At 38.2% G+C, this 15,871-nt stretch overlaps 2 protein-coding genes across 3 annotated transcripts; both read left to right on the top strand.

The window, feature by feature from the left end:
- The first annotated feature begins 4,154 nt into the window (after nucleotides 1-4,154).
- dram2b (DNA-damage regulated autophagy modulator 2b) lies at nucleotides 4,155-11,637 on the top strand. The gene is made up of 8 exons (XM_080892691.1): nucleotides 4,155-4,348; nucleotides 6,995-7,169; nucleotides 7,292-7,359; nucleotides 7,468-7,610; nucleotides 7,706-7,883; nucleotides 8,487-8,569; nucleotides 8,822-8,914; nucleotides 9,242-11,637. Exons 2-8 carry the CDS (start codon nucleotides 7,039-7,041, stop codon nucleotides 9,374-9,376), a joined length of 831 nt encoding a protein of 276 aa, XP_080748817.1. The 5' UTR covers nucleotides 4,155-4,348; nucleotides 6,995-7,038; the 3' UTR covers nucleotides 9,377-11,637.
- Nucleotides 11,638-13,169: 1,532 nt separating this feature from the next.
- LOC308402006 (uncharacterized protein) lies at nucleotides 13,170-15,574 on the top strand. Of its 2 annotated transcripts, none has more exons than XM_080890513.1 (7): nucleotides 13,170-13,560; nucleotides 13,644-13,711; nucleotides 13,789-13,971; nucleotides 14,127-14,146; nucleotides 14,245-14,292; nucleotides 14,373-14,405; nucleotides 14,484-15,574. In XM_080890513.1, the coding sequence occupies exons 1-7, from the start codon at nucleotides 13,400-13,402 to the stop codon at nucleotides 14,643-14,645; spliced, it is 675 nt and encodes a 224-aa protein (XP_080746639.1). In that variant the 5' UTR covers nucleotides 13,170-13,399; the 3' UTR covers nucleotides 14,646-15,574. The 2 variants fall into 2 exon arrangements, with proteins under 2 accessions (XP_080746639.1, XP_080746638.1); XM_080890512.1 differs by having other exon boundaries at nucleotides 13,188-13,560; nucleotides 14,085-14,146; nucleotides 14,484-14,750.
- The last annotated feature ends 297 nt before the right edge of the window (nucleotides 15,575-15,871 follow it).

The raw sequence follows: 15,871 nt of genomic DNA on the forward strand, positions 1-15,871 counted from the left end.
AAATAGGGAAAATAGCTATGAGTAGGTAAACTGCTTTAAGATATTTCTGGATTTAATCACTTCATAATGAAATGCCAATGTGTTTTTCAATGGTAAAGTAAAATTTAAAATATGGTAAAGACAAAAAAAATTTATTTTAAGTTTATTCATAATTGTAAAGAATAAAATCATTTTAACAATATCAGAATCTAGCTTCAGTTTTGGGGCAAAGTAAAACTAAGTTGATAAACAGAGAAAACCTTAATTTCTCTAATATTTCTGTTTTGCTTTGAAGGCATAAAGAAAAATTAAAATCTCAGAAAATTCTGAGGTGGTTTTGCGGTTTGGATGAAGTGCGTCTTGAAGAACACTGATGAGTCCATTTTTTGTTGATTTGTTTTTGACAGATTTTGTAGTTGTAAATTCTGCACGTTGTGCAATAAAGAATAGTACTGACTCAATGTCACATTTATTTTATCAGTAATATTCATTTTTATCCTTCTAAATTCTGCAGTTGGTGTCTGATCGTTGATGTAGGAGATGATGAGCTAATACGCATGTGTAGTATTCTGTTGTATAGTTTTGTACTGTAACTAGAGACTCTGAGAGATTCAGCATCAACACATATATAGTTCCTGATGTGAGGTCCCATCTCTCATTGTTACCAGTAAAGGTTTGCCTTAAACCCGTTTGTTTTCTATTGTTTTGTACAGAGACCAGCGTGTTGTCAATGTGTGCGTTGGTTATGTTGGTCAGACTGCCAAGCTCAGGTATCTCATCAGTGTGCACAACACTGTGTTCTCTTAAGATGGTAAACAAAGTCACCTGACAATCTCTCCTTCACCTGCCATTGCGAATAAATTTCATACTCCAGCCTGGAACCAGGTTTGTACTTGTGTTTTTTTACTGTGAACATCAAAGTGATGGATTCACCTGCCTGCTTCTGTACCTTTCGGTCTTCCATGGAAAAGACTGGTGATTGCACAGAGCGCCTTGAGTTTTAAACAGTGATGTAAGAACAAGATGATAAATGTCAAAGGAGTGCTTTAATATTTATTGTCTCCATAATGCATGTTTACAGAATTACTCAATAAGTTAGGGACAGATCTGAAGAAATACGTAATGAAAGGTGAGGTTTTTAGAGGCCCAGCGTCAAAGGAATTGTCTTTGGAACAGATCCAGGAATTTTTGGAAGAATTTACGAGCTTTACTATTGTGAGGTAGGATCTTTTGTGTCGTATCTTTGCAAATGCATATCAAAATGAAATGAGAAAAACTGGGAGATCTTGATGTTGACGGTCTTGATGTTCTCAAGAAAATATAACGAATTTATGTAGATCTTTCTATCCTCCTCATATATATGGGCGTGCACTATGGAAATTAAAAGAAATACCTGCTTGACCCCTGAAGTGACAATGTTCCTTTTGTATACGTGTCAAACTCGAGGCCTGGGGGTTCCAGCTATCCTGGGTCTGCCCTGGGGCTTCCTTCTGGTGGAATATGCCCGAAGCAACTCATGCAGGAGACGCACAGGAAGCATCCTTACAAGACAGCCGAATTACCTCAAGTAGCTGGAATTAGAATTTTCTTCATAATTTTTTCTTTCATGTTTTTGTTTTAAATGTTTAAAGAAGTCATCATCATCTGCCAAAACAGTTACCTGGTGGAATTACTTCAGTTTCTCGGCTGCTTTGATCTGGATCTACCTCAGCAGCCATTGGGTGAGAGCAGGGTGACCCTTGACATGTTGCCAGTCTATCAGGTCCAGCCAAAAGAGAGAACTCCTTACTCTCATGTCCACACCTATGGCTGATCTAGAATCTACAGTTAAGATTAAAAAAAAAGTATGTGTTTGAACTGTGGTAGAACATGCAAACTACATAAAAGGGACTCATTGACCAGGAAGTCTGAACCCACAACCTTGTTGCAGTAAGGTGACCATGCAAACCACTGCACGGCCCTGATCTAATACAGGATTTCCTTGTTTCTTCTACAGCTACACAAACACCTTCTGGTGAAACACTGTCACCCAGTGGTGATATTAGTTCCTTTAAACGCCACACTTGCACAGTTTTTCATGCTACTAGAAAGCTTCCCAAAGGAGCTTGAAAGCCCCTCCTTGGATTTAGTTTGTCTCAGTATCTTCTGTCTTTTCATGTAACTCCAGACTGAATATGCGAAGATCAGAGCTCAGTGGGATCCACCATCTGCTAAAGCTCCTTCTCCTCTTGTTGCTGAGTCGGGCAGTATGTTTGGGCTTTCTGTTGTGCTGCAGCGGGATTTAGGATCAGATGCTTCCCTGGAGGTTCTGCTTGATGGATCAACATCTAAAGTCTCTTAAGCCACAGAATTATGTGTCTGCTATGCAAACATGCACATAAATGACATAAATGAGATTAAATGCTGATTTCAAAATTCATATTTTTAATTCTCTGACTCCACTGGAGTAGATTTACATGGCAACTCAAAATCCATCTTATGTTGCTATAAAACTTTTCTCCCTTTAAACATTCAAAGCCTAAGTGATCATAAGTGAAAACCCAATTACAGCCTTTTAGATAAAATCCAAAAGAAATTCTTTGGTTAATACTTTTTGATCAGTGATTATTAGAATGATTGTTTTACCCTGACTGAAATAGAAAAATTTAAAAACCAGACTTGCACATTCTGAGAGCACAGAATTAAGATTAGTTGGAAAACTAGAAACAACACACAGCAAAATAAAGAAAAAATTTAAAAAAAAGTCTGAGAGTTCAAATAAACCCTCCCACAGATTGTATATGGGAACCGCTATTGCTGGGTTAAAGTAACACTTATTAACACCATCTGAATTCGAATGCACACCAGTTAGTTCACCTGTTCCACCATCCAGGTGTTGTTTTTCCCACCATGAGTTTGACATTGAACTTAGCTAGGAACAGAGCTTCTGTGCACAAAATACTGCTCTGAACATGAGGTGTCCAAGGACTGTTGGTTGTACCATACAGCCATCTGGCACAACATAGAAAAATTAGTCTGGACCCTGTAAGACGTTTGAACATCAAAGGGCTTCAAAGCAACTCAAGTCATGATGTGTAACAGCTGTAAGTAAAATATTTTACTTTACTAAACACAAACATCCCAGAAACCCTCCTGATGAAACCTGACTCTCTGATATCAAAAGCAGATCTCATCTCTCAGAAATATGTTATAGATATTATTGAAAACTAACATCTCATTGGCAAAGTCTGTTTGAACAAAGCTGAAATTTATTTTATCTGACATGTCAGACTGAATAACTCTAAAAACAAATTACAATACCTTTAACAGGTAAGGACTCCCATTGATAGAATGATTTGTGGGTAATTTCACTTTAGGTTCTTTTTCTATGATGCAAAAATATTTTACTTTACTAAACACAAACATCCCAGAAACCCTCCTGATGAATAACTATAAACGTCAGCACTCCAAATCTTCTTCAGAGAACCTGCCACCTTATAAACGACCAACACTAAGTAAGACAGCTGCTCCATTACTTCCTCAAGTTTGCCATAGTGTATGAATCAACACTTTTTTATTTGGCACGGAGTTGTTATAACATTTGATGCCCTCATGCAGACCTCCAATTTATCTGGACTTGAGACCAGCAATAGGAGTACACAAGCTGGTGACCTCCTAAGGTAGGTTGTCCATGGGCTACTAAAACTGACTTGAATGAGAAATAAATGGGAATATTTAAGCTGTCACACCAACTATCTGCCCTGTCTATCCTGGTCACTCCAAGTGAAAATCTTAACATCTTCACCTCTGCCACCTCCTGTCTTTAGGTTAGTGCCACTGTCACCAAACCACACATCACAGTAGGTCTCACCAACATGCTGTAAACTTTTCCTTTTGTGCTTTATGCTGTCCTTGAAATTTGTTTCCACACACGCCACACACACTCTTTTTTTTTTTTTTTTTTACCTCTCTTCACACTGTCCATTGCTTTGGAAAATGAAATAAAATCAATAAAGAAAAATAAAACCGAATAACATCACATAGATATTTAATGCATTTAATATTTTAGCTGTTCATGTACTTATTTATGTTTGAGTTTAAGAGCTTTTGAGTGTATGTCCTTAATGCCTACAAGCTCGCCTGCGAGTCAAAATTCAGGAGGTAAAGTAATATTTGTGGCTTCTGACAGGCGCATGCGCAGTTTTCAGTAAGGAACTCGAATGTTGTAGGCGCTTTAAAAAGTTTATATTATAAATGAGAGTCGGTTCCTTTTTCCGGCGATTACGGTGATTACCGGAGGTCTGAGAAGCTGCTTCGGGGTGTGAAACGAGTGACTGGAGCAGTTTTGTGCGCGCTGGGGGGGTTATGGTCGCAGGAGGACTCGAGTAACGTGAGTGTTATTATGTTGAAGTAGAGAAAAACTGACTTTCTCTCTGCGATTGTTGGTTCCTCGCTGTAGCAGCTGTCTGCTTCAAGATAGAAAACTTTAAAGTAAAGATGTCCTATTCAGCAAATTCATTAGTGAAGGCTACTTAACGAAGCTAACTTTAGCTGGCTAACTAGTTGCTATAAATTTTATGATTTTAGCCATGCTTTAGCCATCTTTTAGCCATGTTTTGTAGACGTTTCTGTCAGTATTTGTTGGCTTTATGTTGCCAGTTTAGCTCCATGCTTTGTTTTGGTCCTTCTGTCTGTAGGTGGCTCTTTATTTTCACGTGTAAATAAATACGTGCGTTCATTTGCAGCTTAATGTGTTGTCAAACGCCTTAAATAGTCTATTTTTACAGTGCACTTTGGTATTGAAACGTCTCCCCTGTGAGATATTTTCACTTTGTTTCGCTTCCTCAGTGAGAACAAGGGAATTTCCTGCACTCATGTTTGTACCCTAACACATTTTTGTCTCTCACGAGTCATGCAGTAACTCACATGGGCTTACCTGGATATTTTCTTTTTAAAAATTCCATCCTGGTGTATTGGTTATTTTTTGTTAAACGAAAGTCTGGTGCTATATCAAAACACATTTTGTATATTCTAAGCTAGCTCCCAGTAAAAATTAGCATTTTTTTGTGCATCTCATCATTATTGCTAAGAGGTTGTGTGAAATAATAATTAAGATCTTATATCATAGTCTTTGTACACTTCTGCATTCCCTCTTTCTCACCTGGTAGCTGTGATTTCACTCATCTACCTGCCCTTCAGTGAAAATAGCATGTTGCACAAAACTGGGCAAAAACAGTATAAACTGTTACCTGTTATTATTCAAGGGTTTTTACTGAAACTTACTTCTTCAAAAGTACGTTTTTAGAAAATAAGTAGCAGAATTTTACTGCAGAATAATCCAAAATACAATACAACTTAATTATATTTGTATATATTTAATAAAATTATTATAATAATTATTGATTTGGGTTTTTGGTGAGGATGCACCTTTAAATCTGTATTATTTTTTTTTTAGTTATATCTAGTAAACTACATTTAATAAAAATGCTGGCCATTGTCTCTATATGTGGGATGGGAGGACTGAGGATAAAAATCATGTCCATGTCGTTATTTGGGTCACACTATTACAAACATGAAAGTGTTGTTCTTTAAACTTTACAGGTAAAAAAAATGACACGATGGCTCTGGGCCACTAAAAAAAAAGTATGCTGGGCATGTTGAACAACCAGCTGCTGGGATATTTTGGTTAATGCTGGTGTATGCGTTTAATTTACTGAGTGCTTCTCCTTCTAAAATTGTAATCTAGTTTTGTTATTTCTTAGACATTAAAAGCCATATAACTGACTTTGGCTGTTTTTGTGTGGGGAAGTGTTATGTTGAACAGTGCTTTTATATCAATATAAATATGTTGTTAACTGATTAAGGTTCAGATTAATTTCTTTTAAACATTTCAGAAAGACACAGCTGATGATATTTTGTTTTCTTTAAACAAACTAATAATATCCCGTTTAGACAAAGTAAAGGATGCATTCGAAAAATATCGTATTAATGTTTATTTTCTGTATTAGAAGTACCAAAATTACATTTACTTCCCTGTGAATGTGCATATATACATTTCCTTACTGAATACAAAATGTCTCCTCCATAACTGAAAGGATTCACTTCAGGTCTATTTTAATCATCCTGGTTTACATCATCATTGGACCAGAACAGGTTTCCAAACCAGTTGTGTTGTAACAATCTGTCTCATGAGTTCTTGAACATTTTTTTTACTTCCTGCTTTCAACAGAAGGGTTATGACTCGGTCACAAACAATGATCAAAGCACTTTTTTTTTCAGATCACTTAAATCACAATCTCAAATAGGAGAATGTAACCCCACTTAAACTCTTTCACATGCAAAAACAAACAAAATGATTAGAAACATTCGTCACTGGGTGCATGTACATCTTCACAGTTACTTGTGCATGTGAAAGCATTACTCAGTATCTGGACATATCAGTGTAAAAATACAGTAGAGTTGGGCTGTTTTTAACAAGATATTCACCCTCTTTGGACTCTTAACAAGTTAAAGTTTAATATTTAAAGTTAATGATGTTGTTATGAGATCAAGTCAGGCTGAAATCCAAGCAGAATGGCTTTTTTTTTCTTTTCTGTAACCTAGTTTGACCATCAATATAATAGGATATATGATAGTTTCAATATTGAAACTGCACGTTTAATGGCTGTTACATTAAATAACACATAAAACATCCAAAATTTCAAAAAGTGCTTTTTGGGTAAACTTTAACAGGCCGTGTCATTGTGTGTGACAGGTGGCTGGTCAAAGAATGTTAGAGCATATGAAAGGTCTTGTTTTTACTCACATTTAGATATCAGGCTCACCTTTGCGAGCTGCAAGTCTTCCTGTGTTTCACAGTATAAATGTTCAATTTTATGTTGAGTGGTAAATGTGCTAAAGTAATGTTGCACAACTCCCCAGCTGATTCGCAGATCAGGTGGAAACTGACTTAGAAATTAAATGCATGAAATTATTAAAAAAAAAAAAAAAAGATGGAGTGCTCTCATAATAATGATGATGCTGATGTTTTGGACAGGGCACAGTGAATCAGCATCAGCGCACACATCCAGTGAGGGCGCCATGTGGTGGTTCCAGCAGGGAATGTGCTTCCTCCCTGCCGCTCTGGTCGTCTGGACGGCGGCGTCCTTCATCTTCCCTTACATCACGGCGGTGGTGCTGAGACACGTGGATCCTTTTGTGCCGTACATCAGGTCTGAACAAACACAGAAGAAATTTAAGTATTTTTGATGTTAAATAATAATTTATTGAACCTTTTGATCTGTTTAAGAAACAAACCAGACTTTTATAAACCAGCATTTGTTTGGTGTTACAGTGACACAGGAACGATGGCACCAGAGAGGTGTGTGTTTGGCATCATGATGGATGTGTCAGCCTTTTTAGGTAACACACACACACACGGCTCTATTCTGTAAAAATGGTGTAAACACACAGTCATAACAGTAAAAGTGCTCAAACACATAGTGTAGCTGATGGTTATTGTGCTTGCAGGTATGGCCACGATGTACGTGCGTTACAAACAGGTGGAGGCTCTGTTGGGTGTGGACGATCTCAAACTCCTCAGATTGAACTGCATCGGGCTCTGGGTGGGCTGGACCAGCTCCTTCGGGATGTGCGTAGTGGCCAACTTCCAGGTGTGTGCTGCTGCTGGTCTGGAATCATTTTCTACATGCTCAGGTTCTGACGCATCGATCGTGTTATCAGTGTATCTCTGTGTCTGTTTGAGCAGAAGACCACCATTTTCTACATGCACCTCGTGGGGGCGATTCTCACCTTTGGGTTCGGGGCTCTTTACATCCTGCTTCAGTCGGTGCTCTCCTACTACATGCAGCCCCACATCCACAGCAGGACCATCTACCTGCTGCGCCTCTGCATCGGATTCTGGACCCTGGGCAGCATCTTCAGCAGTATCCTTCGACCCTGTGTAGTCGTCATTTTTGCTTTAATCTAAAACAAGCAGCAAACTCGGGGCCTGAGAATGAAGCCAACAGAAGCAGTGCCTCTTGCTCCTCAGCCAACACACCCAAGTTGGCTGTTTCTTTGGCAAGTGTGCTTATAAAATACTCCAGAATTAGTCAGTTGAGCCATTGCACTGTTTTCATGCCTTTTCAAGCCTCTTTAAAAGTTTATGTTCCATAAAATTCAGTCAGTTACTTGGCAGTAATGTCACCTAACTGATTAATGCGTGTTGCACAAGTGCAGTACATCATGCTAACACGTGCTAGATGATAGTTTAGCAATAACCACCACTAAAGACACATTATACACAAAAATAATAAAAGCATATGCATGAATAGCTGCAAATGCATAAATACAACCCTTTAAAATGTTCTGGTGAAGCATTTAAATCCAGTTTTTCCTGTGAAAATATCACCAGGCAATCAGTCGAAGGGTAAATACCAAGGATGCAAAACATGCGGTCCATAATCGGCAGCTGCATCTGTCTTTTAGTCTGTTTGTTATATCCGATGTCCTGATGACTCTGAAAACAGTCCTCAACAGCCTATCAGTGTTTATATCTTCAGTCATCATGTACACCAGTCTGATAGGTGTCGACGTACCTCGCAAACTTCACTGGACTCCTGGAGAGACGGTCAGTAGTCTTCTGAGTGTGTTAGAAGGTTGAAAGTCATCAAAGTATTTTTTTTTAGTAGTTCTCAAGTCAAGAAAAATGTGTTTTACTGTATTAATTCTTCAATTTTTAAGGTTTTGTCAGCACCAACAGCCACAGAAGATCTTTGATTTTAGCCAGCAGCTCTGAGCAGATGAACTGCTCCCACTTGGACACAAATACTCTTCATTTAGTATTACCGCAGCATTCAAGCTTGTCCTCTTTTTCCTTCAGGGTTACACGGCTCACATTATCAGCACAATCTCTGAATGGTTTCTGGCCTTCTCCTTCATCAGCTTCTTCCTCACCTACATCAGAGATTTTCAGGTACTCTTTGTTTCACTCACAGCAGCTGCTGAAGGTCTTATTTGACAGATTTACTCGTAACATAACACAATAATGATCTCGGCCTTGCTCCGGGGGCTTAAAAAGGAAAGTCATTTAAGTGGAATCCTTTTTTTCCCTCCCCTTTGACTCAGCTAATAAGTTTCTGTACAGAACAAAGTAGCCCGTGTTGCTTCGGTCTAACTGAAATACCACAAATGATGCCACTGAAGAGTAAAAAAAGAAGAAAGCATTCCTTTTATGTCTGCATTTACAAAGACCCGCTTCCTAATCTTTTCTTCTTTTTTTCTTTCCTTCTTCGTAATAAAGAAAATAAATCTGCGAGCAGAGGTTGATTTGCAGAGCAGTCACCTGTACGACTGGACTCACGGGCACAACCCTGCATCACATCACAACAGTCGCGCACCCTCTGAAGTGTCTCCACTGCTGGCGGGAACAACATGATGAGAACAGGACTTCCTGCACCAATTTCTTTCTTTTTTTTCCCTTTATATTTTAATTTACATTTAAAGGCATTTTATAAAAGGTTTCTGACAGCTGTAGTGGTTCATAAAGAGTCAGTACGCACATACAGTGTCTCCTCCTAACATGTAGTCAGACATTAACGTTCGACTGTTATTTCATTATTTCTTTCTCTACCTCTATAATGTGGAAGTGAATTTAGTTTGAGTCTTAATAATCCACAGCAGGCAGATGTCATAGTAAATATATCACCGAGTCCTGGCAGCATTTATGGTCCCTCCACACTTTTTTTCTGTAGCATGATGAGCAGGAAACCAGAGAGACTAAACGGGTGTTAATATGGTTTTATTTTTTACCATTTTTAAAAGTCTTTTTTTTGCTTTATTTGAGTTTTTGTTATTTTTTTATATAATATGTGTGGTATCTGTAGAAGTTCAGATCAGTACATTCAGTAAACCTGCATGAAAGCTGCTTCAAGCTGGTTGTGTTGACAACTTTGACCAATTCAGTTAGTTAGGGTTGCCATTTGTATTGTTCCAGCTTTTCACTCCTGAAGCAAACATTTAATCTGAATTTGGTGAATAACCTTCTTTGAAATCAATATTACAAATCCGAAGAGTCGCACATCTCAGTTGTCCGTTTTTTATTTTTAGTGTGTGTGTGTGGACTCTTTGTGCCTTTACTCTGAAGACACGTGTTTGACTGGTGGTCCTACTCGCAAAGAGATTATCTTTGTGAACAACAAGGTTATTAATACAGATATAAAGGACATATCTTTAGTTTTAGTCTTTGTTAGTTTGGTCGGATTTGTCAACAAGATGTCTGATGAGGTTTTGGTGCTTTTGTTACTGAGACTTGGATATCTACATGACTGAGACTCACCTGCCTTTACAGTCTTTTGTTTTTATCTAGTCTGATTTTCTTAAATCTGTCTGGTGACTAAAACTTACACATTGAAATGGATAAAAAAAATGAAACTGACATGAGAAAACCTGCTCTGGAAGCTAACCAAAGAAACAAACTTTAAGTAAAAATGAAAATTAACTAAAAAAACAAAAAATTACTCTTGCAAACCACACATTTGAAAACCATCAGACAAACAGAAAAAACACTGAGAATCATGCAGATTGTGAGGCTTTCTTGAGAGAATCCTCCAAATATGTGGGGAAAACCAGAGTGCTGGCAGGTATCCCATTACCTTCCTTGTATAGGGTTCGGTGGAGAAAGAAATCAGAATCAGAATACTTTATTAATCCCGAAGGAAATTAGGGTTACAGCAGGCAGCCCGCTAATGGCGCATGCTAAATCAAACTAAATAAAAACCTGTCTGACTGAAGAGAGAAAACTAAGAGGAGAGATTTTTTTTTATTATTATTATATGACCTGGTCAACATGAAGCTTTTGCACTTTTCTGTCAAACTATGTAACCGCTTTGCACTTTTTATCATTACTCTTTCAAAAAAAAAAAAAAAAAAAAGGTATTCATGTTCATTTATGAATCATTACTGCTGTTCCTTCAGCAGTCTCTGGAGTCATTAGATGGAAAACTACTGTTTAAATCTAAGTCAGTCTGTTTGTATTTGAGTTGAGCTGCCGGCTTGTTCAGTTCAGCAAACATTAAGTTTCATTCAGTCGTGTTTGGCTGGTGTCAATAAAAAAATAACAATGCAGTTATGTTATCAGAAGCTAACCTGTAGTGTGCCACTGAAATGATTTTGATCACTGAAAGTGTAAAAACATTCCTAAAGAAAGACTTTTATAACTTGGTTTCTAAATAGTAAAATTTTAAAAGAATTTTATCCTTTACATTCTTAGTTCATTGTATCTGTTTTGGGATATGTTGTTTCCTGGTTACTTTAAAGGTGCGCTGTTCAGGTCTTGTTGAGGAAAAAAGGTTTACTGTCGGTGTGACACTCTAAAGCGCTCAATTTATTATTTTACTATCTTTAAACAATATATTTTTGTGTCTCCTGACACACTACAGATGGCACTTCCTTGCTGTCAGTTAACATGTGATATGTTCTCATATCATATCATATCTACAAATATATAATCAAACAAATATATAGTCTGAGAACGAGCTTCTAACTTTAAACCCTTGTTTCCCCTCTGTACTGTGGCATCTGATGTGCATTTTTATACAAAAACTAATAAAGCTGCACTTGTGTTTCAGTACTTTACATAAATGTAAACTTCAGTTCTGTCTATACAAATATTTTGATATAAATAAATATGTAAATATACTGCTGTTTTCTAGTCTTTTTTTTAGTGTTTTATTAAGAGAAAGACTGGGCATGTAAATAATCCTAAATTCAAATCTGAGGGGTTTAACTTCTCATGGTGGAAAAAAAAGCTTTTTAAAAGCTTTCACCACCAGGGGGCAGCATTTTCAGTGTTTTGAGGCTGTGCCACCAAAGTACAGCCCAGGGGCCCGTTCTTCGTACCTCGCTAAGTAGGTTAGCCGGATTAGATTGTTGACGATTTCGCGTGATCCTGGATCAGTCGGTTCCCCGAAGCTCATCCGGGACTTGCTGTCATAGCAACAGAGCCGTAAGCGTAAACCTGCTCGGGAGCAGGTTTACTTTATGTAAACAGGATTAGATCGCGGCCACGCAGGTATGTCCGCTTCATTTATACGAAAGCAACAGCGATAAATAAATAACATCAATGTAACTGAAGATAATGCAGCACTTGATCCTTTTATTGATGTCACACAGATACATACAGGTCATTTCCTAAAAAAGGGAAATGTACTATTAACATTCTATTACATGTATGTGATTATTACAGATGTAATTCATATTTCAGAGTAGTAATTGTAAATTACTTCGTGTAATCAAGATGAGAGACCACGGCTATAAAAGCGAAGGTGGATTTGGGAAGTCTGTCGCAGTCATATCCTGTCCGTTTACGCGAGCAACCCATTGCGGAAGGTGCAAGATTGATAAGGAGAGTCCTCAGAATTCAGCGTATATTGCGGGACAGACAGGATCCTTTAGCTCAGCGCGACAGTGTGCTCATAGAGAGATATCGATATTCCCGTGAGGGTATTATTTACTTAACCAACTTGTTGACGAGGGGGTGCAGGACCACCACCTGTCTTTTTTTCCTCTGCCCTTTTCTTGGTTGCTGTTATGAACAAACTAACAGAGTATTACAGGCCAGTATTACCTTGCCAAGAGACGCAAAGCAATCTAAGAGATAAATATTACCATTCTGTAGAATACTCCTGTATTCCACTTTTACTTGTTCCCATGTTCTTGTGGGTCCTGTTGTGGCTCTAATGTGAAAGGGGATATAATATAACATATTATAATATAATATAATGCCATATGATATTGGACAATATAGTGTCATATGATAGATCTACCCTACCGCCTACTGGTGTTGGCCAGAGGGGCCGATGGCGCGATATGGCAGCCTGGCTACAACCGTAGCTGCCTCCACCAGTGTGTGAATGTGGGAGTGAATGAATAGTGGTATCGTAAAGCGCTTTGGGTGCCTTGGAAAGCGCTATATAAACCCAATCCATTATTATTATTATTATTAAATTACCTACGAGTTTGATTTGTCAGCAACTTTCTGCCAGCCCTCTCTCCTTGCTTTTGCAGCCTTTGCAGTGTTCTCTTGCGTTTTAATTAAACTCTGAAACTCCTGAAATCCCTCACTCATGAGTTCTTGCTCTGCTGCCGGAAAATACCGAGCACGCCCCTTCGACATTTTCGCCGACCAATCAGCGGGTTGCCGATCAATGTTTCTACTATCGATGCGTAGCCCCTTTTACGACACCCAGTGATGTCACATTCCTGCGTCCAGCTGTAGTAATCGTCAACAGCAGGTGTGTTCGGGGAACCGGATTAGCGAGCTCACGGTTAGCGCGATGATTTGATCTTGGATGTGTCATTTGATCTTGGATGTAGTAAGCGACGTACGAAGAACGGGCCCCAGGGGCTACGCATCGATAGTAGAAACATTGATCGGCAACCCTTTGATTGGTCGGCGAAAATGTCGAAGGAGCGCGCTCGGTATTTTTCGGCAGCAGAGCAAGAACTCTTGATTGAGGGATTTCAGGAGTTTCAGAGTGTAATTAAAACGCAAGGGAACACTGCAAAGGCTGCAAAAGCAAGGAGAGAGGGCTGGCAGAAAGTTGCTGACAAATTAAACTCGTAAGTAATTTATTATATTATATGACATCATATCATATTATATTATATCATATTATATTACATTATATCCTCTTTCACATTAGAGCCACAACAGGACCCACTAGAACATGGGAACAAGTAAAAGTGAAATATAAGAATATTCTACAGAATGGTAATATTTATCACTTATATTGCTTTTAGTCTCTTGAAAAGAGACCCTGAAATAATCTGTTTGTTTGTGTATAACAGCAACCAAGAAAAGGGCAGAGCAAAAAAAGACAGGTGGTGGTCCTGCACCCCCTCGTCACACCCCGGCAGAGGAGCTGGCCCTAGGGTTGAATGCCACCAGACCCATTGTTGAGGGCATCCCTGGGGGCAGCTCTTCCTTAGACCAGCAGCCGGGGCGCAGTAGCAGCAGCACCTTCATAACTGGTAAATGAGCTCATAATTCTATTTGTACAATGTAAAATATTTGGTTGTTGCCTTAATTAACATGCTTTTTGTACTTTGACATTTATTGACATTGTGGGGTTTTTTGTGTGTAGTTTTACATAACACTCCATCACTTTTACCTGTTCCCATGCAAGGGGTGACTGAAGCATGCACAGTAAGTTGGGAGATATATATATCTTTTTTTTTTTAATTATTTAGACCAATAGGCTGTACCACATCCCTTTGTAACACCATTTTGTTTCCATTGCACAGGACAGTGACGCAACCCTGTCAGATGACTGTGGTTTGGAGGAAGTCCCTGTAAGTTCATGCAAAATTTGGCCTGAATTTCTATCTACTTGTGTACTTCTATGTGTTTCTGACTGCAGTATGATTTGCAGGCAAAGAGACCGGCAGAGAGGCCTGATACAGAGGTGGGCAGTGTTGTAATTAATTTTACTTCCTATATGACATGTATTGACCGTTAAATGTTGTCTCTACAATTGAAACAGGGTGACATTCGTTTGCTCTATAAGAGAAGTCTCCAGCAAAAAATGGAGTATACTGAGCTGAAGAAACAAAAGCTTCTAAGTGAAATCGAACTTCAAGCTCTAATGAGGCAAAAACTTCAACTAGAAATCGAGTTGCTTCAAAAGGAACTTCAGAGTACGTGACACAGTATATATGATTTTTTTTTTTCCAGGCAAATGATGACTGGGTTTTTTTTGATGAGACAGAAAAAGATGCTCAAATAAATTTCAATGAAAAATATGTTTTGTCATGTTTTTAATATTCGAAATTGTGTTGCACAATTCCCTTCCCAAATCCACCTTCGCTTTTATAGCCGTGGTCTCTCATCTTGATTACACAAAGTAATTTACTATTACTACTCTAAAATATGAATTACATCTGAAATAATCAAATACATGAAATAGAATGATTAATAGTACATTTCCCTTTTTTTAGGAAATGGCCTGTATGTATCTGTATGAAATCAATGAAAGGATCAAATACTGCATTATCTTTAGTTACATTGATAATATTTATTTATGGTAAAACAGTGGTAAAATATCGCTGTTGCTTTCGTATACATGAAGCGGACATACCTGAGTGGCCGCGATCTAATCCTGTTTACATAAAGTAAACCTGCTCCCGAGCAGGTTTACGCTTACGGATCTGTTGCTATGACAGCAAGTCCCAGATGAGCTTCGGAGAACCGAACGATCCAAGATCACACGAAATCGTCAACAATCAAATCCAGCTAACTTACTTAGCGAGGTACGAAGAACGGACCCCAGATTAATATGCTGCTGAGAATATAGCCCAGACGAAGCATATAGTATAGCTTTTATTTTGGAAAGAGCCATTTCTCTGTAATAAACTCTCATGGGTGATTTCTCGATCAGATAGATTAGGTTTAGATTATTATTTTATCCCTTTGTTGTTTCAGCAACATTAAATTTAAAAACTGTAAGTTTGAGTTAAAATGTATATTTATAATTTTAATAAATGACAAATTAAAAAAGCGTGAATATTTTTTTGTATCGAAAAAATATCGAACCGTGACACCAAAATATCGAACCAAACCGTGAATTTTGTGTATAGTTGCACCCCTAATATTAATACTGCGTAGATGCAGGGGAAGGATTATTTACTCTTGTGGGGCAAAACGTTTAATCAGAGATTTCCAGAAAGACAAAGCTGCTTCTTCCAGCTCCAGCTGATGATTCTAACCTGCAAAGAGTTTAACACATGCTGTGACTTGGAAGTAACATAATATTGAAACAATGACCAATCCACACTTACCAAACCACAAAGCCTCTGTTGATGTTCTGTACTTCCTCTGGGTCTGAGGTCAGATTATATCACTGATGGCTGGATAAATATTGTAAGAACTTGT

This window comes from Rhamphochromis sp. 'chilingali', assembly GCF_963969265.1.
Source record: "Rhamphochromis sp. 'chilingali' genome assembly, chromosome: 9".
Classification (NCBI taxonomy): Eukaryota; Metazoa; Chordata; class Actinopteri; order Cichliformes; family Cichlidae; genus Rhamphochromis; species Rhamphochromis sp. 'chilingali'.

Excerpts from the sequence above, each read along its gene's own strand:
- dram2b (XM_080892691.1), top strand. The coding sequence starts at position 7,039 with ATGTGGTGGTTCCAGCAGGGAATGTGCTTCCTCCCTGCCGCTCTGGTC. Across the intron at positions 7,360-7,467 it reads GGATGTGTCAGCCTTTTTAG|GTATGGCCACGATGTACGTG; the intron begins GTAACACACACA and ends TTGTGCTTGCAG. Across the intron at positions 7,884-8,486 it reads CCTGGGCAGCATCTTCAGCA|TGTTTATATCTTCAGTCATC; the intron begins GTATCCTTCGAC and ends ACAGCCTATCAG.
- LOC308402006 (XM_080890512.1), top strand. The coding sequence starts at position 13,400 with ATGTCGAAGGAGCGCGCTCGGTATTTTTCGGCAGCAGAGCAAGAACTC. Across the intron at positions 13,561-13,643 it reads GTTGCTGACAAATTAAACTC|AGCCACAACAGGACCCACTA; the intron begins GTAAGTAATTTA and ends CTTTCACATTAG. Across the intron at positions 13,712-13,788 it reads TAAGAATATTCTACAGAATG|CAACCAAGAAAAGGGCAGAG; the intron begins GTAATATTTATC and ends TGTGTATAACAG.